At 45.2% G+C, this 25,565-nt stretch overlaps 1 protein-coding gene across 13 annotated transcripts in view; it reads right to left on the bottom strand.

Annotated features, from left to right (window-relative positions):
• The window catches only part of AMPD3 (adenosine monophosphate deaminase 3), a 65,555-nt gene that overhangs the window by 27,657 nt on the left and 12,333 nt on the right, over nucleotides 1-25,565 (bottom strand). For 11 of the 13 annotated variants that reach the window (XM_074401084.1, XM_039470600.2, XM_003919828.4 and 8 more), the window contains exons 3-4: nucleotides 12,407-12,611; nucleotides 9,195-9,357 (exon numbers count right to left, since the gene is read on the bottom strand). In XM_074401084.1, coding sequence (XP_074257185.1) covers nucleotides 9,195-9,357; nucleotides 12,407-12,611 — 368 coding nt within the window. The remainder of the gene's footprint in view (nucleotides 1-9,194; nucleotides 9,358-12,406; nucleotides 12,612-25,565) is intronic. The other 2 variants (XM_010343043.2, XM_039470603.2) reach the window with 1 other exon arrangement.

The raw sequence follows: 25,565 nt of genomic DNA, 5'->3' as shown, positions 1-25,565 counted from the left end.
GGCTCAAAAGACACGGAGGCCTGCCCTGGCCTTTCTGCCCCAAATCCGACCACCTGCACGGGCCCGCTTCTCATACGTTCTTCCCTGCTTCCTTTTATCTCATCAGCACTTACCACCATGTCAAACCATGTCACTTCTACATCGCGGATATTATGCCTTCTCCACTCCAATAGAAGCTCCACGCAGACAGACACTTTAATTTGTGCTGTTCACTGCTGAGTGTCTAGAACAGTCCCTGGCACATGCTGGCACTTCAGCAGTTTTTAAAAATTTAACTGAAATGGGTTTCATTTTCCTCAGCACTGCAGGGATCCCAGGAATACTAAAAAGGGCAGTGGTGTCTTCTCCCAGGAAGAGAACAGATTGCACCTGGACTGCCCAGTGGCAGTAACTGTCCCTGTCTCCCCACATCCTCCTGAGCCCAGGCCAACTGAGGGGCTAGATGAAAAAGCCACCTCCTCCCTAAAGGAGCAAAGGATAGGAAACTTGCCTCCCACAGAGCAGGGAATGCCAATGATAAAGCCATCTGCTCCCCACCACTATAGGTTAAGGTTAGAATTAGCCAACAGGAGGCAGAAAACTCCTCTATGCAATCTCCCTGCTGTGAGACTTTCAGCAAACTCCTTTACCTCTCTGAGCCTGTCTCCTCATCTGAAATAACACCTCCCTGCCTTAACAGGCTGCTGTGAGAGTTGCAATAGTGTGTATAGGAAAATTCCTTATGAACAGTAAAGCACTGTAAATAATGAATTACAGGGCATTATTCTTACTATTCTCATAATGAGTTTTCCTGACTCTTAGACTGTCTCTGGCCAAGGAATGTATCGATGCTAAATATCGGTAGAGCTGGAGGTTTCACCTCCATGCAGTTCAGCCAGCACCATCGGGATCAGCTGCCAGCATAGGCAGGAGGAAGCTGCCAAGGCAGAGTGACCTGCCTGGACATCCTCCATCCGTGCTTGAAAGGAATAGACCATTCCTAGAGCACATGTGAGGAGCCATAGAGGGGCCAGTGCAGGCAGAGCTGGAGAGGGATGTCTCCCATCAGCCATGGCCACAGGCCACCTCAAGAGGCCCTAACATCTGCAGTGGTCTACGAGATGCAGGCAGTTCAAGGCCTAGGGGAAGCTACAGCCTGCATGCTCAGAAGTTGCTCCTTTTCACCATACTCATTCCCAGAACACTGGGGTCCTCTGTCCACATAAAGTACACGTTTGAGTCATTTCTATCTGTCTTTGCCAAAACTGGAATGGTCAGATTCACTTCCCTCAAATAGACAGAAAAATGGGCCCAAAGGGCTGAGATTTACCCAGGGCCCCAGGTGATAACAAGATGCTCAAAGTAGAGGACTTGAAATTCAAGGAAGCCAGAGACTGGGGCAACTTGGCACCACCAGGTACCCCCAGAGGCAGCCAGGTCCCAGGCACTGATGCAGACCACCAGGGTCTTCTGTGTCCCCCCACCACCAACTTTCAGGAGTGGAGTTTCCTGCTGTCCTCATTACAGCCTCTACTGCTCCTCGGTCCTTCTTGGGTGAGGCTCCACTAGGGAACCACCTGGCCCTCTCTGATCTCCCCTTCCTGAATTCTGCAGCATAAACGTAGCTACTATTTATTGAATACACACTAGATGCCAGAACTGCACTAAGTAATTCACATGCATTCTCCTGTTTAGTCCTCACCACAGCCCTGGGAGATAGGTATTATTTGCATTTCCATTTTACAGATCACATTTTACAAAGTGAGGCTTGGAGAAATATCTCACCCCAAATCCCAAGAAATTGACAGAGCCCAGACAGAAATGCAGGTGTTTTTGACACCAAAGCCCACATCCCTTTCCCAGGGAACATGTCCTCTGTTCCTACTCCCGCCCTGATCTACCCTACCACCAATGTGGCATTTACTGTCTGACTGGGTTGTTTTAAATATGCCACGTAAGGCCAGGCACAGTGGCTCATGCCTATAATGCCAGCACTTTGGGAGTTTGAGACAGAAGGATCACTTTAGCCCAGGAGTTTGAGACCAGCCTGGGAAACATGGTGAAACCCCCATCTCTACAAAAAAATAATAACAATTTTTTAAAAATTAGCTGGGTGTGGTGGTGTGTGCCTGTGATCCCAGCTACTCAAGAGGCTGAGGTGGTAGGATTGCTTGGGCCCAGGAGTTCAAGGCTACAGTAAGCTGTGATTGCACCACAGCGCGACAGCCTGAGCAACAGACCAAGACCCTATCTTGAAAAAACAATCCCACATGAGACTGTCTCCCTCCCTAGTGGACTCCCAAAAACAGAGACCATCTTTCACTTCTCTCTCTTAACTTCAACAGTTCAGCTCTGCACAGGGTTAGGTGTGTACCCCACATAGAATCAATCCTTGCGAGAAGAGGGTCACAGCCCACTTTTGCTTTTCAGAGGACTGGGAAAGCCTTAACTGGGAGTTCTGAGAAATCACCAAAGAGAGAACCAAGGTGGCCGATTAGGAGCAGCTCAGGATTGCAGCTCCCAGTGAAAGCACAGAGGGTGAGTGGATGCCGCATTTCCAGATGGATTTTTATTGCTTACAGACCAGAAGATTCCCAAGTGGAGGAGCCCCTTGGATTGCCAGGGTGACTGGTTTGGCCAGTGAGGCTGCTTTGCCAGTGCCCCGGGGTAGCAGTTCTCTGTAGAAAATACATGGGCCCAGGCACCATTTTAGCTGGTGATTGGAGCTCCGGGAAGGCAGAGTCACCCATTCATCTGATTAAAAAGGGGACTGAAACAGGGAGCCAGGCCAGGAGATTCCTGGGCAAAAAAAAACGCCGCAAATCTCAGTGCCACTGTTTCAGCTGGCGCAGTAGGTTGCCACATGGGAAATCACACAGATCCCAGCGCCATTTCAACAGGCAACTGGAACACCTGGGAGAAAGTTGACCATTCAACTAAAAAAAAAGGCTCTGAGTCAGGGAGTCAGGTGATCAGGCTCGACTGATCCCACCCCAACCAAAAAACAGCAATTGGAAACGTTCTGGGTTGAGTTTCACAGCAAGCAGAGCTGAACCCAGGAAGGTCCAGCTCTGTGGGGGAGGGGCATCCACCATTACCGAGGCAGTCCACCACTACAGAGGTAGTCCGCCACTGCTGAGGCAGCCCACCATTGCCGAGGCAACCCACCATTACAGAGAGAGTCTGCCATTAGAGAGGTGGGCCAGCTTTGCCGAGGCAGTTCTAACTACACCAGTAAAAACAGGTCTGCAGGGAAGTTCACACAGTAGCTGGGCGGAGCCCACAGCAGCTCAGCAAAGCCTCTGTAGGCAGACAGTGACTAGGCTGCCTTCTCGCTGGGCAGGGCAGCCCCGATAAAAAGGCAGCAGCACAATGGAAACTCATAAATCAAGCCCTAACTAGCCAGGACAGAGCACCTGGGGAAAAAAAAGGGTTTATGAGTTCTGCTGCAGTAGACTTAAACGTACCTGCCCAGCAGCTCTAAATGAACAATGGAGATCACAACTCAGCCCTTGAGCTCCTGTAAAGGACAGACTGTCTCCTCAAGCAGCTCCCTGACCCCCCTATATCCAAAGAGTCACCTCATAAAGGAGAGCTCAGACAGACATTTGGCAGGTATCCTTCTGGGACAAAGACAGCAGAAGAAGAAACTGGCAGCAACCTTTACTGTTCTGCAGCCGCTGCAGGTGATCCCCAGGTAAGCCTGGCCTGGAGTGGACCTCAGCAGTCCTACAGCAGAGGGGCCAGACTGTTAGAGGGAAAACTAAGAAAGAGAGGAAATAACGTCATCATCAACAAACTGGACGTCCACTCAGAGACCCAATCTGAAAGTCAGCAACTTCAAAGATGACAGGTGGATAAATCCACAAAGATGGGAAGAAACAGAGCAAAGAGGATGAAAGCACCTGAAACCAGAACCCTCTCCTCCTACAAGGGATCATAACTCCTCACCAGCAAGGGAACAAGGCTGGATAGAGAACGAGTGTGATGAAATGACAGAATCAGGTTACAGAAGGTGGGTAATAAACTTCTGTGAGCTAAAAGAACATGTTCTAACCCAATGCAAAGAAACTAAGAACTTTGAAAAAAGATTTGATGAAATGCTAATGATAATGGACAACTTAGAGAGGAATATAAGTGAATTGATGGAGCTGAAAAACATAACAGGAGAACTTCGCGAAGCATGCACAAGTTTCAACAGCCAAATTGACCAAGCAGAAGAAAGGATATCAGAGGTCAAAGATCAACTCAATGAAATAAAACAAGAAGGCAAGATTAAAGAAAAAAAGGGTAAAAAGGAATGAACAAAGTCTCCAAGAAATATGGGACTATGTGAAAAGACCTAATCTACGTTTGATAGGTGTACCTGAATGTGATGGAGAGAGTGAATCCAAGCTGGAAAATACTCTTCAGGATATCATCCAGGAAAACTTCCCCAACCTAGTAAGGCAGGCCAACATTCAAGTACAGGAAATACAGAGAACCCTGCAAAGATTCTCCTCAAGAAAAGCAACACCAAGGCACATAATCATCAGATTCACCAGGGTTGAAATGAAAGAGAAAACGCTAAGTGCAGCCAGAGAGAAAGGTCGGGTTACCCACAAAGGAAAGCCCATCAGACTCACAGCAGATCTCTCAGCAGAAACCCTACAAGCCAGAAGAGAGTGGGGGCCAATATTCAACATCCTTAAATAAAAAAACTTTCAACCCAGAATTTCATATCCAGCCAGACTAAGCTTCATAAGTGAAGGAAAAATAAAATCCTTTGCGAACAAGCAAGTACTCAGAGATTTCATCACCACCAGGATTGCTTTACAAGAGCTCCTGAAAGAGGCACTAAACATAGAAAGGAACAACCAGTACCAGCCACTCTAAAAACATACCAAATGATAAAAAGTATCAACACAATGAAGAAACTGCATCAACTAACAAGCAAAACAGCCAGCTAGTATCCAAATGGCAGAATCAAATTCACACATAATAATATTAACCCTAAATGTAAATGGGCTAAATGCCCCAATCAAAAGACACAGACTGGCAAATTGGATAAAAAGCCAAAACCCATTGGTGTGCTGAATCCAGGAAACACATCTCACATGCAAGGATACACAAAGGCTCAAAATAAAGGAATGGAGGAAGATTTACCAAGCAAATGGAGAGCAAAAAAAAAAAAAAAAAAAAAAAAGAAAGAAAAAAAAAAGGAGGAGTTGCAATTCTCATCTCTGATAAAATAGACTTTAAACCAACAAAGATCAAAGGAGACAAAGAAGGGCATTACATAATGGTAGAAGGATCAATGCAACAAGAAAAGCTAACGATCCTAAATATATATGCACCCAATACAGGAGCATCCAGATACATAAGGCAAGTTCTTAAGGACTTACTAAGTGACTTAGACTCCCACCCAATAATAGTGGGAGACTTTAAAACCCCATTATCAATATTAGACAGATCAACGAGACAGAAAATTAACAAGCATATCCAGGACTTGAACTCAGACCTGGATCAAACTAATCTAATAGATATTTACAGAACTCTCCACCCCAAATCCACAGAATATACATTCTTCTTGGCACCACATCACACCTGCTCTAAAATTGACCACATAATTGGAAGTAAATCACTCCTCAGGAAATGCAAAAGAACGGAAATCATAACAAACAGTCTCTCAGACCACAGTGCAATCAAGCTAGAACACAGAATTCAGAAACTAACTCAGAACCACACAGCTTCATGAAAACTGAACAACTGGCTCTTGAATGTTGACTGGATAACCAATGAAATGAAGACAGAAATAAAGATGTTCTTTGAAGCCAGTGAGAATGAAGACACAACATACCAGAATTTCTGGGACATATTCAAAGCAGTCTCTAGAAGAAAATATATAGTAATAAATGCCCACATGAGAAGCAAGGAGAGATCGAAAATTGACACCCTATCGTCAAAATTGAAAAAGCTAGAGGAGCAAGATCAAAAAAACTCAAAATCTAGCAGAAGACAAGAAATAACAAAGATCAGAGCAGAACTGAAGGAGATAGAGACACAAAAAAACCCTTCAAAAACTCAATAAATCCAGGAGCTAGTTTTTTGAAAAGATCAACAAAATAGACCACTAGCCATATGAATAAGAAAGAAAAGAGAGACTAAGCAAATAGATGCAATAAAAAACAATAAAGGGGATATCATCACAGATTCCACAGAAATTCAAACCATCATCAGAGATTATTACAAACAACTCTATGCACAAAAACTAGTAAACCTGGAAGAAATGGATAAATTCCTAGACACTTGCATCCTCCCAAGCCTAAACCAGGAAGAAATAAAAACCCTGAATAGACCAATAACAAGGTCTGAAGTTGAGGCAGCAATTAAAGGCCTACCACCCAAAAAAAAGCCCAGCTCCAGATGGGTTCACAGCTGAATTTTACCAGACATACAAAGAGGAGCTATTACCATTCCTTCTGAAACTATTCCAAATAATCCAAAAAGAGGGAATCCTTCCCAAATCATTTTATGAGACCAACATCATTCTGATACCAAAACCTGGTAGAGACTCAGCAAGAAAAGAAACCTTCATGCAATATCCATGATGAACATAGATGCAAAAATCTTCAATAAAATACTGGCAAGCCAATTGCAACAGCACATCAAAAAGCTTATCCACCATGATCAAGTAGGATTCATCCCGGTATGCAAGGCTGGTTCAACATACGCAAGTCTATAAATGTAATTCACCACATAAACAGAACCAAAGACAAAAACCACATGATTATCTCAATTGATGCAGAGAAGGTCTTTGACAAAATTCAACAGCCCTTTATGCTAAAAACCCTCAATAAACTAGGTATTGACAGAACGTATCTCAAAATAATAAAAGCTATTTACGACTAACCAACAGCCAATATCATACTGAATGTGCAGAAACTGGAAGCATTTCCTTTGAAATCTGGCACTAGACAAGGATGCCCTCTCTCACCACTCCTATTCAATATAGTACTGGAAGTTCTAGCCAGAGTAATCAGGCAAGAAAAAGAAATAAAAGCTATTCAAATAGGAAAGGAGGAAGTCAAATTGCCTCTATTTGCAGATGACATGATTGTGTATTTAGAAGACCCCGTCGTCTCAGCCCCAAATCTCCTGAAACTGATAAGCAACTTCAGCAAAGCCTCAGGATACAAAATCAATGTGCAAAAATCACAAGCATTCCTATACACCAATAACAGACTTAAAGAGAGCCAAATCAAGAACGAACTGCCATTCACAATTGCTACAAAGAGAATAAAATACCTAGGAATACAATTAACAAAGAACATAAAGGACTTCTTCAAGGAGAACTACAAGCCACTGCTCAATGAAATAAGAGAGGACACAAATAGATGGAGAAACATTCCATGTTCATGGTTAGGAAGAATCAGTATCATGAAAATGGCCATACAGCCCAAAGTAATTTACAGGTTCAATGCTATCCCCATCAGGCTACCAATCACCTTCTTCACAGAACTGGAAAAAAAAACCACCTTAAACTTCATATGGAACCAAAAGAGAGCCCACATAGCCAAGTCAATTCTAAGCAAAAAGAGCAAAGCAGGAGGCATCACATTACTGGACTTCAAACTATGCTACAAGGCTACAGTAATCAAAACAGCATGGTACTTGTACCAAAACAGAGATATAGACCAATGGAACAGAACAGAGGCCTCAGAGGCGACACAACACATCTACAACCATCTCATCTTTGACAAACCTGACAAAAACAAGCAATGGGGAAAGGATTCCCTGTTCAATAAATGGTGTCGAGAAAACTGGCTAGCCATGTGCAGAAAGCAGAAACAGGACCCCTTCCTGACACCTTACACTAAAATTAACTCCAGATGGATTAAAGACTTAAACATAAGACCTAATACCATAAAAACCCTAGAAGAAAATCTAGGCAAAACCATTCAGGACATAGGCGTAGGCAAGGACTTCATGACCAAAACACCAAAAGCATTAGCAACAAAAGCCAAAATAGACAAATGCGACCTAATCAAACTCCACAACTTCTACACGGCAAAAGAAACAGTCATTAGAGTGAATCAGCAACCAACAGAAGGCGAAAAAAATTTTGCAGTCTACCCATATGACAAAGGGCTGATAGCCAGAATTTACAAAGAACTAAAACAGATTTACAAGGAAAAAACAAACAAGCCCATTCAAAAGTGGGCGAAGGATATGAACAGACACTTTACAAAAGAAGACATACATGAGGCCAACAAACATATGAAAAAATGCTCATCATCACTGGTCATTAGAGAAATGCAAATCAAAACTACATTGAGATAGTACCTCACACCAATTAGAATGGCGATCATTAAAAAATCTGGAGACAACAGATGCTGGAGAGGATTTGGAGAAATAGGAACACTTTTACACTGTCGGTGGGAGTGTAAATTAGTTCAACCATTGTGAAAAACAGTGTGGCGATTCCTCAAGGACATAGAAATAGAAATTCCATTTGACCCAGCAATCCCATTACTGGGTATATATCCAAAGGATTATAAATCGTTCTACTCTAAGGACACATGCACACGAATGTTCATTGCAGCACTGTTTACAATAGCAAAGACCTGGAACCAGCCCAAATGCCCATCGATGATAGACTGGACAGGGAAAATGTGGCACATATACACCATGGAATATCATGCAGCCATCAAAAACGATGAGTTCATGTCCTTTGTAGGGACATGGATGAACCTGGAAACCATCATTCTCAGCAAACTGACACAAGAACAGAAAATCAAACACTGCATGTTCTCACTCATAGGCGGGTGTTGAACAATGAGAACACATGGACACAGGGAGGGGAGCATCACACACTGGAGTCTGTTGGGGGGAAATAGGGGAGGGACAGCAGGGGGTGGGGAGTTGGGGAGAGATAGCATGGGGAGAAATGCCAGATATAGCTGATGGGGAGGAAGGCAGCAAATCACGCTGCCATGTGTGTACCTATGCAACAGTCCTGCATGTTCTTCACATTGTACCCCAAAACCTAAAATGCAATAAATAAATCAGAATCAATCCTTGCAGAGAATCATCAAACATCAGTGTGGAAGCTGCCCATGAAAAGGCATTGTCCTTAAAATACCATCAGGTGAAATAGATCAAGCAGCAAAAAGCCGTGACCAGCTCTCAGTCCACCCACACTTGGGACCCAACCTCCAGCCAGAGCTCCATACCTGGAAGGCCCTCTTCTGGAGGTGCAGTATCGGCATGCTGATGGCCCAGATACTGGGATGTGATCCGCGGGAAGCGGTGGTAGGCAAGCCGTGCATACTTCTCCCGGATCATCAGGGCCTTGGCCAGGCTCTTGGCCGCCTGCTCATAGTCCTCCAAAGTGATCTGCAGAAGGTAGGTATGCAAGAAAGTGTTCACGCAGCAGGCCTGAGACTGCCACCCTTGGAAAGATCTGCTTGCAAGGTTGGCCTTTGCCTGGTGTCTGAGAACCTGGATCTCAGAAGGGTTCTCACCAATCCCTGACTAGTAAGAGTGGCTCACTGAGCCTGACCTGTTTGTACAGGCAGTATCATTTATGCTGGACACCTTTCCTTCTGGGAGCCTGGAATTTGGGATGTGCTCTGTAGATGTGTGACCAGCCCTAGTAAAAACCCTGGCACCAAATCTCTAATGAGCTTCCCTCTGGTAAACAACACTTCCCACATGTGCTGCCATAAATCTGATGTTGAGGTTATTCGGTATGTTCCAGTAACTCTGCTGGGAGAGGACCTTGAAAGCTTCACCTAGTATTCTCCATGTATCTCTCTCTTTACTGATTTGTTCTGTATCCTTTCACAGTCATAAAGCTGTAATACAGCTATCTGCTGAATCTTGTAAATCCTCCTGGTGAATCATCCAACCTGGGAGTGGTCTTGGAGACCCCCAACACGGGAGACACAAGAGGAGTTAGAGTCGCTGGAAGAGAGATGGGTGCTCCAGACTGCATACCCAGAAGCTGGTCTCACATGCTGCTAATTAAACCACAAGTCTCTTTCTGCACCAGACCCACGAAGGGACAAAGCCCAAGTCCTATCCCTGATGGCAATGAGTACCGTCATTTTCAGCTGAGAAAATTCATGAGTTCTTCAGAAGTCAAAACAAAACAAAAAGCAAAAGCAACTCCTGCATGCTCAGCCTGCTCCTTTGCCAATCCCACACTTCTGATTAAATCTGTTAATCACCCAACTCATCCAGGCAACAAGCCCCATTGTCATGTGTTATGTGCCAGAACTTCCCATAGATTTCATTTTGCTCCTTACTGCAACCCATTTTGCAGATGGGAAAACTGAGGCCCAGAGAGGATAAATCACTTGCCAGGAAGCTACAAAATCAAATTTCAGACCCTAATCTGATTGAGTCCCAAAGTCTAAGGATGTTCTGCTTTCCCAGAGCAGCCTCATATTCAAAGATGAATGAGATACATTCATCAATGGGCTCATTAATCTTAGTCTGTCTGGGAAGGATGAGAACTGCAGAAATGTGCTTAGGGAGACAAGTGGCCAAACAGACACCATGGGGGGTAAGAGGTGCAGCAGAGGGAGGCACTGCATGCTGGCGGAGCCTGAGGCAGGCAGCGGGGTGGGAGGCTGGTGTCTGAAAGTGTCCTCCTCTGCTTTAATTTTGAAACACTTTAAACATAGACAAGCACCAAAAATAATATAAACTACCTTCTAGAGCTGACAGTATTAATATTTAGCATAATTCTTTCAAGTTTCTCACAAGTTTAAATAAATAAATCATCTGAGATACAGCTAAAAACTACCCTCCTCCCTTCCCTATCTTCAGAGGGAAGAAGTCTGAATATATTTTTCCTATGCATGCTTTATAATTTTACTAATACTACTTCTTTCTTTTTGTTACGATGGTAGATTCTCCTTTCCTGCTTCCAAATGTCCCCACAGGGTATGTTAATTCCATTTTACACTTTCCAGTGGCTGGCTTCTGAGAGCAGCAGGAAGAGGTGAGCAGACACAGACATCTTAGACAACAATGTGTCCCTGCCAACAACAAAGCCAAACACCTGCTCTGGGGAACCAATGGACCCAGCATCACAAGGGGCTCAGGCCATGGCCAAGGACATCTGAGAGGATGCTCAGGACCGTTCAGCTGGTGTCAGTCCACCTTGACTCTTGTTTTCTGGTGACCTGCCCAGCTGCCTGAGGCTGAGTGAACACCAAAGACTTGTGGTCAGGATGCTGATCTCCAGACAAGGTTTGAATGGTCCCCAATCCAACCTAAACTCCCGTCCATAGGAACTTAATTAAAATAAAATATGACACATCCTCACAAAGGAATACTAAGCATATATTTTTCAAAAGAACAAATAAGTTTTTTATATATTGATATGGCATTATCTTTAAGATGTACTGTTAAGTGGAAAGTGCAAGATGTAGTATAACATGTACAGTAAACTACCATCTGTGTAAAAATAAACTATGTATGCATAATTAATTGTAGGTACGTAGACCATATATGTGAGAATACGTAAGAAACCAAAGCCAATGGTTGCCTCTGAGGAGGAGAATGGGTGCCTGAATAACTGATACCATTTTTGTATCTTTCAAATGTTGTACCGTATGCAAGTATTCTCCATTACACGCAACAAAAAATAATAATAATTTTGATACTAGGGGAAATTTTATAGGAAAAGCAATAAGCTGCATTGCTCTCTTGGATTTACCGTATTTTCTACAGCTACTGTTAAAAACAGAACCTAACAAAGCCAACTGAGGCATAAGTAGTGAGTTGGGGCCAGGGAGATGGAGCCAAGTTTAACCCTGGCACTAACTCAGTGATATTTCTCTCCAAGAAGTAGGCATTCAGAAAAATGCATCATCCGATCAGGTTAAATTAGCACATTTTCAATGATTGCATTAACTGACTTGGTGTAAACTAAACTTGTTCAATTTCTAATCAAGATTCTCTCTTCCTGGTTGAGGGGGTCTAGCTATATTTAAGGGTACTGAACCCACACATGTAAAAAGAGATGATTTAGCAGTAACGAATTTCACACAAACCAGTCAGTACCATTACTTTGAATCTACTAAACATATGGCGACACTGAAAGGCCCAAGCTGGCACCTTTCTCAATGGGCTGTGGGGACCTATGCCAGCTTTCCAGACTTAGAGAACATGTGGAACTTATAAACCACAGCCACAGTGTGCCAGCCTGCAGCCCAGGGCCCTCCTCACAGGGAACAGGCAGCCACTGAAACATCACAACCACAGCCCACAACTTCTGTTAGGACCCTCTTTGCCTCCTGTGCCTCCTCTCCACCTTCTCCCAGACACCCACAGACAGGGTCAGGCTCCAGAGGTGGGCACGACCCTGTGGCCCATGGGGCCCCTGGCCTCTGCATGCAAGATACATCCAATACTCCCACAGACACCTTACCCCAGCACAGTAGTCTCCGCTGATGGTGACCCGCTGGAACTCGGGCATGGCATAGGGTGTTGGCATGGGCTGGGAAGTGGCTCCAGTGAGCACAGGGGTTGTGGGAGACATGGCCGGACTGGTTGTCGGGGGGCCCTTCCAATCTTGCTGTGTCGGCATTTGCAGAGACAGGGACTGGGACCGAATCATCTTGAAACTTTTCTTTCTAAGAGCCAAGGACAAGGAAAAGTGGGAGACATCAGCAGCTACTCAGGGCAAGTGATAAAAACTCTTTGCTGTGTGTGTGGCAAGAGAATTTTGCTATGATTAACCACTGGTGCTGGTGCTGGCCCTACCATTAAGAAGTTTCTAGTTATTCATACCTTCCTCTTACACATGTCTGCCTGAGAGAGAACATAGCCCTCGAGACATCCCTTCCTATGGTCACCATGCCCTGCTCAGGGCTGTTGCACAGCCCACAGATGATGAAAACAGGCAAATGCCCCAGGAGACAGAAAGATAAATGGCAGACCACACTTCAGAGGCCCTAAAACCACAGGACACTAGAGGGGAGGCAATATGAAATCGTGTCAGCTTTCCCCACAGTGTGGACAGCATGCTACCTTCAGAAAACACAAACTTTAAGTCCCAACATATGAATGGTCTTGGGAAGGACCAAGAATAGGGTCACAGAGAGACAATCACTGATTTTCACACAGTTAGACATTTGGGGCATTGGAGGCAGAAGAGATAGGGATGCTCAATGAGTCCAATCTCTATTTTACAAAGGAGTCAGAGAGAGCACTCAGGACCCCCGTGGACTAGGGACTGCCAGCCAAGCTTACAGGTATCACAGGCTCCATGGTTGGCAGCAGACCTACTGGGTACCAAGGAGATCTGCAAGATCTGCAAGATCAGCCTGCTTCTCGCAGACACTTTCCCAGAGATGGGAAAGGGCTTGCACAAAGTCACACTGCACGGTGGCTGCTCCAGCCAGCCTCCACCCCTGCTGCTCCCTCCTCTAGCCTGCCGTGTGCTGTCCCAGCTCCCACCGCTGGAGCAAACACAAATCTGTACCTCTGTTGAAGGAAAGGGATTGATCAGCACCAAATTCAGGTCCCTCTGGACCTGTCACCTTGGCACCAAAAGATGATTATACTGACTCTTGGGCCCAAGGTTGGTTTAAAATGCCACAAGCCCATGCTTATTTCCAAGGCTGATTTGTGGTGACTCCACCTTCCTCATTAATGAAATAGACATCAGATGATGTCACCACAAGTCTCTTCTTCAGGAAGAGAATGACCCAGCCTTAAGGTGAGGCCATCAGCACTCTCCTCCCTCCTCATGTTTCTTTCTGCCTCCAATGGAACCCAGCCTCCCCATGATGCCACCCCACAGTGTCCAATGCCAGACACCAACTACCTGCCCTACCTTGTGCCACGGGGGCCCAGTAGCTTCATGAGTGTTTATTCCACCACAACCACAGCCACCAGCAAGGACTCAGTGACAACTGTGAACCACCAGAGCCCTCCTTTTCTCCAGGCACCAGTGCGACACCTGTAGGCCTGGAGAAATCGGTTGATCCCCAAATGGGTTTCAGGGCTTACCCGGAAGCAGCTGTCTTCCTCTTGGCCTGTGGCCAGGTTTCCTCACTGCTGAGTTTTCAAGAAACACAGTTTTCCTCCTGTGTCTATACACCCAGTGCTTACCATGGCCCTCTGGTTCTCACCTGCCTACCCTCTGTTATCACATCTTTGGGGCAAGGCCGTTTTCACCTGTAAGATGGAGGTGGCTCCTTTTCAGGAATTTACCTTCCCCCTGCTTCTGGTCCTGCTAAGAGACACACTGGGCTGCTTCAGGAAACTCAACCTGAGCCCAGAGAGCCCTCAGCTTCAGCTTTCCCTGGTCTGTCCTCCATCAGATGGAGCTCGGCCAAGCATCCTACCCCAGGGTTGCCACCGTGTCAGTCACTCCTCAGAAGCTGATTCACCTTGAGGATGAGTTCTCCCTTTGGCATCTTTTGGATGTTCTCACCCAGAGGGAGAGCCATTACTTTGGGCTTTCTCACACATTCTGACCTCAGCTGGGTCGCATGACATTCTAATTTCTGTGTCACTCACATGCCTGCCAGGTAATTGTTTTTATCTCTATGCAACCTCACCCCCAAATGCCTCAGCCAAGGCTGCCTGAGGTCTGGTCCTACCAACAAGAAGCAATAGGTGACATCTAAGGTGAGCAACAACTAGGAAAAGTTTAAAACACACACACACACACACACACACACACACACACACGCACACGCACACGCACACCCCAAATGATGGGAGATTGCCTAAGCCAATGGCCTACCAGGCTGTTCATGTGCTTCCACCCCAGTAGGGAAGCTAGTTCCCACAAACTGGTGCCCAAAGAATTCTTCTTGGGGATATCCATTATGGCGACAACCTTGGTCTTCAGATGAGCTCCAGATTAGCATGTATGAGCATCTGTGGGCCAGCAGCTCAGATTCTGCAGGCACAAGGCATAGGTTTAACCACAGATGGGCTAACTCCTCAGAACTCACTTACCTTGGGCTTGGAAGAACCAGAAGTCAACCACAGCTTGTATCTCAGGAAATTGGAAAAGTCGTATGGAGCCCAAGGATGACCCTGGATTTGTTTTCTATTGCTGTAGAAAAAATTGCCACGACCTTGATGGCTTAAAACAACAGCCATTAATTAGCTCACAGTTATATAGGTCAGAAGTCTGAGTGGGCTTGGATGAGCTCTATTCTCAGGGTATCAAAAGCCCAAATTCAAGAGGTTAAACATACTGTGCTCTTGTCTGGAGGTTCTGGGAAAGAAACTTCCAAGTTTATTCCAATTGTTGGCAGAATTCAGGTCTAGTGGCCATAAGACTGAAGTCCCAGGCTGTTGCCTGGCTTTGACCAGGGGCCACTCTCAACTCCTACTGACCTCATTCCAATCCCTGCACATAGTCCCCTTCATCTCCAAAGCTAGGAGTGATCATTGTGTTGTGCCAAGTCTGTCCCGCAGACTCTGGCTGAGCGATGGATGAAAGACATATGCTGATACAGGTTTTTGCCTAGAGCTCAGCTAGGGTACCACACAGCTTACAGACCCCAAAGAGGGAGTGTGGCTGTGCAGCCCCAATATGCCAGAGACATTCACATTTATTTAGTACAGATTTAATGACAAAGGTCTTGAGCAAACACCATTTGTGGGTAACTAACATTGCTGACCGCCTGTATAGAGAGCCATCAAGCATGGGGATGAGCAAAGATTGGTCTTAGGACAACATGAGTAAACAAGCTATTTAGATAAACTCTCTTACATTTCTTTGTACCTACTCCTTGCCTTTGTACCTCAGGGTAAGGACAGTCGCCTTCAGCTTATTCCTTCCCAAAGCTTTGCAAAACCTCCCTGCCTTTCAAGAAGGTTTACCTCTTTCCTAATAATCTTTCCTTCCACCCTGACCAATCTTCTACATCTTCTCTTTTTCTGTTTTTTGCATTAGGTTTTGTTGACTGAAGAGTATAGACATGAGCGAACAACAGGTTTGCTGGGCATGGTGGTTATAATTCACACTCTGGTTTCGCATCTTAGAATTAGTAAATAACATAAGACAAACATCTTTTTCAATCAAGGAGTGACCTGTATTGTTACTTGGTACCTTAGTCCAATGTGTGCTGTTACTGAGGGACCCCACAGGGGAATAATAATCCTTCTTAGACAAGTAGTTGTGTTGTTAGAGGCTGGGAATGGGGTGCCTGCCCAAGTAACAGGGTAGAAAAAAGGCAGATTTAGAAGATGAGTTCAATAGAGTGTAGCAGGTACAGGTTGCAGGCAAAGTAAGAGAAGAAAAAAGGAACAATTATCTGGCGTGAATGTGTTTGTGCCTGGAGCACAATTTGCTCAGCCTCCTGAGTTGTCTTCTTCAGTATGGTTAACCTCTTGAATTTGGGCTTTTGATATCCTGAGAATAGAGCCCATCCAAGCCCACTCAGACTTCTCACCTATATAACTGTGAGCTAATAAATAGCTGTTGTTTTAAGCCATCAAGTTTGTGGCAATTTTTTCTACAGCAATAGAAAACAAATCCAGGGTCATCCTTGGGCTCCATACAACTTTTCCAGTTTCAGCATAATGGCTGGAACCTGTGTTGCCCAAAGAAGCTGCATTGTCTGGGGCTGCAGGTCTTGCATGGTTATTTCCTTTATTTTTGATACCGGCTTAGGTTCTGGCCATGCTATGGTAAGGTTTGATGCAATGTGCTGTAATCCAAAGAGGACCTGAGGCGGTGTGAACACAAGCATATCCTCTTCCCCATATTAGCAAATCATTTGGACCATACCATACATTACTATTTACATGTTTCCATAAAACTGTGGGTTTTATGTCTTGAGAGGTTTTAGCAAAGTAGTTATCTATAGCTGATTGAAATTTATCATTTAAATTTAAGAAATTAAGGATAGATAAGGCTTGTGCTAGTAGTGACATCATAACTTGTTGGTCTGCTCAATCATTTCCATAAGCTAGTGGCCCAAGCAGTGAACTGTGTGCTCAAATATGTGGGAAAAAATTAGGATATGTTCATTGATCCAGCAATCGTTGAAGTCAAAGAAAAGGTACACAGAGGGTGGGCTCAAGAGTGAACTTAATGAGGGCTGTCTCAAGGTTCTGCAATAAACAAACAGAGTAAGCAGAGTCACTAACAACATTAATGGGCTGAGTATAAAAGGTTTCCAGGGCCAATACTGGGATCCAACCTCAGCTCTCTGAGTGCCAGTAAATATAGATCAAATGAGGGAATTACGTGGCTTCCAGCAGAATGGCTTTTCCTTTCTTACCAAAGCCATCAGTAAACAACATTAAAGAGGGAGTGGACTACTTTTGTAGGCATAACTACAAGACTACAAGATAAGCACTGAAGTAATTTGTCAGCAGGAAGGGCATGCTCTAAATAAATGGCCTGCATAATTAGACAGTGCTATCTGAAGATCTAGAGATAGGGGCAAGACTGTTTAAATTGCTTTTTATTCAAGGGAATTTTTATGACAGCAGGGTCATAACCTAGCAACTGATTGCATCATCTGTGGCCCCTATAGATGACTTTACTAACTAGCTGGATATGTGGAGATAGTGTTTTAGTCCCAATATGTAAGCAAAAATCCCATTCTAGGAAGTGTAGTCCTGGGGCCATCTGTCCTATTAATCTTGTTAGGGAATGGTTAATAGGAAAAATAAATAATTGGAATAAATATCCTGGGTCTATGAGATCTAGCTGCCCCTGATAAATAGCTTGCCCTGTTTCCTCAATTTCCTTTTTTGCTGTAGAATTTAAATACCTGAGGGAATCCAGGGCAGCACTGCCTTTAAGACAGAAAACAGGTTTTGCAACTTATCAGTAGCGATGCCCAAGGTTGGGCAAAGCCACTTAATATCGCCCAGTAATTTTTGATAATTACTTAAGGTAAGTAACTTGCTAGTATTTAACCTTTTGAGGTTTTACTGACTGGGAAGTTAGTATATAGCCAAGATATTTCCAAGGAGAGGGCATCTGTACTTTTCCAGGTGCTATGATTAAACCTCTTAACTGTGTGTTCCTTTAGACAGAAGCATATAAACTTTAAAGTACTGGCTGTGCTGCAGCTGCCAGTAAAATATCATCCATAAAATGAATAATCTTTCAATTAGGAAATTCTTTTCTACTGGGGAGCAAAGCCTGATTTACATGATACTGACACTGCATTCCTTGAGGAAGCACTTTCCAATGAAATCAAGGAGCTCACCTTTCATTATTGATAGCTGGTATTATAAACACAAATTTTTCTCTGTCCTGTTCCGCAAAGGGAATACTATAAAAGCAGTCTTTTAAGTCAATAATGACTACAGGCCAATTTCGAGGAATTGCCACAGGGGAGGGGACCCCTTGCTGAAGAGGCCCCACAGGCTGCAAATTAGCATTAATAGCCCATAAGTCATGCAAAAGTCTCCATTTGCCAGACTTTTGGGGAATGATGAAAATGGACGAATTCTAAGGGTTGTCTGAAGGTTCTATATGGCCAGCTTTTAATTGCTTCTCAACTAATTCATGGGCTTGCTGTAATTTCTCTCCCTTTAATGGCTATTTTTCTACCCAAATAGGATTTTGAGAGAGCCACAGCAGGGGTAGGGGAATAATAACAGTGGCCATTATTAGAAAGAGGTTTGCTGTTTACAAAATTCATTAAATTCTGCCCTCCAGAGGAGGTATAGACTAGCCTCTAAAGTTGTTTTAGCTAGCACTGACCAGTCTTATGGGGTCATATGGAAGTTGTCTGCTATAGCTTTAATTAATTTTTAGTAAATAGGCTAGTGGCTTTGTTTTTTCTAATGCTTTTTCTTATTTCTAAGCGTTGAAAGTAATGGGCTTATGTACCTGATTGCCTTATTGATTTTACATCACCGGGCTTCCCTTCTAATGCTGCTTGTCTAAGACAGGGTCCTACAGCTGTAGTGTCTCCCTTGTCTTTTTTCCATTTTACTGGGGGAGGGGACTCAGGGAGAATCTCTGTCTCCTGTGTGGCACCTTTACCCAGTAATTGTGGGCCTGAGGGAGGGAAAGGAGATGGTAAGGTAGGTGAGGGTTCCTCCACCCTTCCCTTCTTAGGGTCTTCGTGTAGAGCAGGGCCAAAGCAGCCCTAACTAAGGCCCATAATTGTTAAAGATGTTACTGAGACCCATTGCCCTTGGGCATGATGTTGTTTCAGATTTCTTCCCACTTGTTCCCAGAGCTCCAGGTTCAGCATGCCTTCTTCTGGAAACCACGGGTTATGGGAAGCAAGAGTTTGCATTAGGTCCCTTAATTTAGCCTGCAAAACTGAGGTTTCGCTAGCTTTAAGTAGCTATTTCAACATTTTTATACACTGTTTCTACTGGGCAGAACTGTCATCCCATGATGAAATCCTAGCCTGAACAATTCCCTAGAACTTGGAAATCCCAACCAGGCACCAATGACTTACTGACTGTGCAGTCTCTCCACATTCATTTTAGAGGGTTCTGTCGTGATCCACTGAAGCATTCCTCATGCAGGAGCACCAGCTGCCAAGCGTGTCCTGCAGACTCTGGCCGAGCGATGGATGAAAGACATACACTGACACCAGTTTTTTGCCTGAGAGTGTGGCGAGCAAACCACACAGCTTACAGACCCTGAAGACGGAGTGCGGCTGTGCAGCCCTGATATGATGGAGATGCTTACACGTACAGATTTAATGACAAAGTTCTCATGCAAACACCATTTGTGGGTAATTAACATTGTTGACCCCTCCAAGTAGAGACCCATCATGCACGCAGATGAGCAAAGGTCGGTTTTAGGACAACATAAGTAAACCAGCTATTTAGATAAACTCCCCTACCTTCCTTTGTACCTACTCCCTGCTTATTGCCTCAGGGTAAGGACAGCCACCTTTGGCTCATTCCTTCCCAAAGCTTTGCAAAACCTCCCTGCCTTCCAAGAAGAGGTTTGCATCTTTCCTTATAATTTTCCCCACCACCCTAACAGATCTCCTATAGTGCTGTTGCTTTGAATCTCTCTGGCCTCCCCTCCTACTCTCAGAAAGCTCTGTTTTTAAGAGCTCATGGGATTAAATCAGGCCTACCAAAAACCCCCTATCTTAAGGTCAACTGTGCCATATTCCATAACATCCACACAGGAGTGATAACTCATTCTATTTGCACCATCTCCCTCCATTAAGGAGGGAGATTTGCGGGGGCCATTTTAGAAATTTTACCTCCCCTGGGCCCATATCCAGCATCCATTATATACAACCAAGGCCTGGCCAGTAAAGATGAAAGGTTGGAGCTGAGTGACTAGGTGTTTTGGGTATGAGTGTCAGAGATTTGCATCTGTGTCTCTGCCCAAATCTCATGTCAAATTGTAATCCCCAATGTTGGAAGTGGGGTCTGGTGGGAGGTGACTGGATCATGGGAATGGATCCTTCACGAATGGTTTAGCACCATCCCCTTGATGCTGTTCTAGAGAGAGTGTTTTCATGAGGTCTGGGCATTTAAAAGTGTGTAGCACTTCCCCTACCCGTCCTCACCGCCTCTTCCTCCTGCTCAAACCATGTAAGATACTGGCTCCCGCTTTGCCTTCACCATGAGTCAAAACTCCCTAAGACTTCCTCAGAAGCAGATGCTGCCATGCTTCCTGTACAGTCTGCAGAACTATGAGCCAATTATACCTCATTTCTTCATAAATTACCAGTCTCAGGTATTTCTTTATAGCAGTGCAAACTAATACAATGAGTGAGTGTGTCTGTGAGTGTGTGTGTAAACAAAACTGATTTGGTGCCCCTCTTAGAAAGCACTTCCTTCTGATGGGCCAAGGTCTGTATGTCCACTGTCCCACCTGCTGCACCTTGCACTAGGCCCGGGGGCACCAGTGTTTTCTCAGTCACAGCTGGCACACCCCCTCCTTCCCAACCCATACTTGCACCTGGCAGAAGCACACTCCTGCCAAGGAGCCGGCAGAGTGTGGGGCCATGATGACACCAGCTCCAGGCCAAGCCTGAGGGCCCAAAGGTCCAGGAGCAGCTTTGCCATCCCTAAAATAGATGGACTTCCTGACACATGAGGACATTGCTATCCAGGCCCACAAGACAAAGAGGTGATCGGGTCACCTGGGCTGTTGTTAAGCATATCACCTGCCAGCACCTGTCTGGTGCCCCACCTGCTCTAGGGCCCTTGGTTGCCCGTGCCAATCACTAAGTCCCCTCCTTTATCCTGCTGCACCCCTCAGCCATCCTCTACTCTAAGGAATTAGGCTCCCCAGGGCCTTCCCTGTACAGCACTCATATGCTAAAGTGAGGAACCCTTCGGGCACTCCTTGCTCTCCTAGTGAACAGCCAGCATCTCCCCAGGGGCCATCTGAAGCCCACTGCCCTGTGTGGTCTGTCCGGATGACTACCAGGCAGGCAGGGGCACTAGAGCCAAGCTTTCACCAGGCTCTCAAATGTGTACTATGAGCCAGGGACCACACACAGACCCCACTTCATTCAATAAACTACTGTGTGCCAGGCCCTGGGGGTAGAGGAGTAGATAAAATGTAACTCCTGCCTCCAGGGGCCCACTGTGATGGCCGAGATGAACCAGACAGTTCCACAGACTGTCATCATATAATGTGGTTGGTATAATGAGATGCCCTGGATATTTTGGGATCCCAGAGGAGATACTTAATCCAGACTGGGGGTGGGAGCAGTGGACAATGGGGTCAGAGGGGGGATATTTCAGAACAAGGAGGCTGGTTTGAACTCCTCCCCCCTACACACTTAGCTCATTGTGGAAGCCCCTCCATATGAGAATTGTTACCCTAAAGGTTGGAAGCAGCAGTCACAAACCAGCACAGGGTTTTGTGAACAATGGGAATCTGAATGCTGTTAGGTGGGACAGGCATCCTCCACTTCTACAGGCTCTCGCTGCTGCTGCTCACGCTGCCCCGGCATCGGATCACCTGGAACTTGGACTCCCATCTATGGAGAGAACCAGGAGGAGCTGGTACCTTCTCTGTACTTGAGACCAGAGGTCCCCGCCTATCTCATGAAATATGTTACATGATGAGCACTATAAGAGGGGTCCCTGCAGAGAACACAAGGGCCCACAGAGACTACTCACTCTGCATGCACAGCCAGATGACCAGCATCCTGGCAAGGTGGGTGTAACTTTGATGCTAATACTTTGCAGCCAGTCATTTGTGAAAACTGACAGCCCCACCCTCTGTCTCTCCCTGAGCTCCCCTCTAGAAACCTGATCCCTCCTTCATTTCCCCCCACCCCCCCAACCTACTGTAATCTCCACTCATGTCCCACCATTCACCTTCACTTCTCCCTTCCTCAATCCTTCCTAGCTGCCCTTCCTCCCTAAAGACCCAGAGATAAAAATGAAGTACAATCTGTACTACGTGTTAAGTGTTAACAATCTCTTTCCCTAACTCTGTTTTTATTTTACTTTTATTTTGAGACAGGGTCTCACTCTGTGACCCAAGCTGGAATGTAGTGGCACGATCTCAGCTCACTGTCACCTCCACCTCCTGGGTTCAAGCAATTCTTGTGCCTCAGCCTACCAAAGAGCTGGAACCATAGGCACACATCACTACACCGAACTAACTTGTATTTTTTGTAGAGACGGGATTTTGCCATGTTGGCCAGGCTGGTCTCAAACTTCTGGCCTCAAGTGATCCACCACCTCAGCTTCCCAATTTCTCCCTAACTTGTTTTTTTTTTTTTTTTTGAGACAGAGTCTCCTTCTGTCACCCAGGCTGGAGGGCAGTGGTGCGATGTCAGCTCACTACAAGCTTTGCCTCTCAGGTTCAAGTGATTTTCCTGCCTCAGCCTCCGAGTTGCTGGAATAACAGGAGTGCGCCACCACACTCAGCTAATTTTTATATTTTTACCAGAGGCAGGGTTTCTCCATGTTAGCCAGGCTAGTCTCCAACTCCTAACCTCAGGTGATCTGCCCACCTTGGCTTCCCAAAGTACTGGGATTATAGGCCACCACACCCAGCCCAATCTCTCCCTAACTTTAAAAGGGGACAGATTGACTTTAAAAGGGAATAAATTGACTGTTTCAAATGTAACTCCTATGTCAATGACCCTGACTTTTTTAAAAGTTGCCCATTCTTATTGTAACACCTTTCATAAAATAAAGTGACTTAGCAACACTTTAGCTGCTATGCTCAATTGATAACACATATCTGTTTCTCAATTTCACTCAAAACATTCTAGGGAAATGGCTGTTCTAGTTAACCAAATTTTTCAGCTAATGAAGTTTGTTCCCTCTATATCCTAATTTTTGAAAAAACAATTTTGGTCTGGCTTCTTTATATATATATATTTCCTGCTTTCTTCCTCAAAGCATGCTGAACGTAATTTAAAGTTCTCTCAGTGACTCAGGATCATCACTGTATTATCCAGGTATGATCTCAGAGGTGTTTTATCCCTAAACTACTGTGCTTCAAATTCTTGTGCCTGCTTTTCATAATTACTGTTTCGTCTCTCCCTGTTGACTGTCAAACAACAACAATAACAAAACAGGACCATTAATGGTGCTCCAAGCCCTGTGCTAAGGATGTTTTGTGTATTAGCTCATTTAATTCTCACAAGGTAGGTCCTTTTATTATTCTCATTTTGCAGTTTAGGAAACCAACTTAAGCAGTCAAGAGCTTTGACCAAGGCCATTCAGTAGTAAGTGACAGGGGTGCCACTTGAACCTAACAGGTCTGACCCCAAAGCCCAGGCTTATAATCACCACGATCACCTCTGTGACACTGCCTATAGAAGCCCCTCTCCCTACTTCTAATTTGCTTCTTTAAGTCTGCCAAAGGATAAGAAACAAGATAGCCAGGTTAGAGAACTCTGTGTAAAGTAAGAATAAACAGATGAGATGGGAGGTGCCACAGATGGAGAGGGCACAGGGGACAGGGTGTCCTCCATGAAAATGTTAACTTTTGAACATTTAAATATAAAGGCACATCTAGTGAACAGAGAAACTAAAAGACAAAGCTGGGTGTGCACAGACCCTGGAAGAGAATGCTGGGGCTTCTGACAGTCCAGGGACCAGGCTTTCTTTCAGGAAAGAAGCCAATGGACAGAGCGGGAGCTTTGGCCAGCTTCCCTCCGTTTCACTCTGCAGCAGCAATTACATGCTAGGGGGCAGCACCTAGTGTCATTCCAGGGTCTACAGACCAGAGAACCAAAGACCGCACCCCTGCCTGAAGAGAGAATATCCTCCTGGTTGAAGTGTGGGGTCTAGATTCAAAAGATGTGGGCTCTAGTTCCTGCTCTGTCATTTACTCACTATGTGTCTTTGTGAAAGTAAATGTGACTTCTCTGAGCCTTAGTTTCTTAATCTGCAAAATCAGAATACTAAGAATATCCACTTGATAAGCTTGATGTGAGAATGAAAGGATGAAGGCAACCTACACAGATTAGTACTTAGTCCACAGCAAGCACTCAATGGCAGGAGCTGCTATGGCTGCCTGTCTCAGCAGCAGGAAGTCGCAGACATCACTTACATTTACTTGGGGTACACTGTAACCCAACACTGTCCTAAGCCTTTTACCTGTGGATTCCCTCATTCCTCACAATACCCCATGAAGGTAGTCATTATCATCTCCACTTTATAGTTGAGGATGAAGCTGAGACCCAAAGAGATTTCCCAATTTGTCCAAGATCACAGAGCATGCCAGTGAGTGGCAGAACACAGAGGGGGGGGGGGGGTCCAACAAGTTGCAGCTACCCTGATGTGGTGTCCATAGTGGCAATGGGGAGGCGGGATGTCTTCCTCTGCCACATACCCACTGCCCACCAACTAAGGTCCACACTGGATCCAGTCCTCAAGGAGCTTCTAGTCAAATGGCACAGACAGATGCAAACTAAGGCACCACAGCAAGGACACAACAGAGTTTTTGGAGAGAAGTTTGCAGGGGAATTTCTGGAAACCACAGAGCACCATTCAGACTTAGAGTAAGAAATTTTCCATTTTGCCCTGAGTCTGGCCATTGAGAAGAGCACAGTCTCTGCAGCAGATCTCAGGCCCAGTGCCACTCTGTAGTGGAAACTGGTCCCAGAAACTTACTGTTCTTGGTAATAAAAACATGCCAGGATTTCTTTTCCTCTCATTGTTAGGGGTCTCAAATGCTCAATTCATAACACACAGAAGGTCTTGCAGACCATTCAGTTGATGAAGTCAGTCCTTCTGTTCCACCCATGGAGTGTGAATGAGGGTCTCTACAGTCATGCTCTTCTTGACCCTCCAAGGATGAGCACACTGCTGGGGCTGGGGCCACCCCACCCCATCCAGCAAAAGACTGGCACTCAGCGGTTACCAGCGGCACCTATGACTCCTGCCTTTATGGGCTCACAGTCCTTTCAAGGAAGGAAAGCATCTTACTAGCAGTGAAGCTCTATTCTCGCCTTGACACCAGTAGTCAACTTTTTACTTCTTTCTAAATGAGTTAAGGAAATGCTGAGCTTCTATACTACCAAGAAAGGAAAAGACTTGCCTTTACACTGAGGCAGTATCTAGTCTGATCACAAACTAGAGGGCTCAAAGATCTACATGTCAAATATTGATGTTTGCAGGGTCCTGGGCAGGTGGAAAACTAGATACAGCCAGGGTGAGATAAACTGTGAAAGGATAAG

This window comes from Saimiri boliviensis, chromosome 6, assembly GCF_048565385.1.
Source record: "Saimiri boliviensis isolate mSaiBol1 chromosome 6, mSaiBol1.pri, whole genome shotgun sequence".
NCBI classification, from domain to species: Eukaryota; Metazoa; Chordata; class Mammalia; order Primates; family Cebidae; genus Saimiri; species Saimiri boliviensis.
Note: the sequence above shows the minus strand (reverse complement) of the source record. Positions and strands in the feature narration are given on the sequence as shown.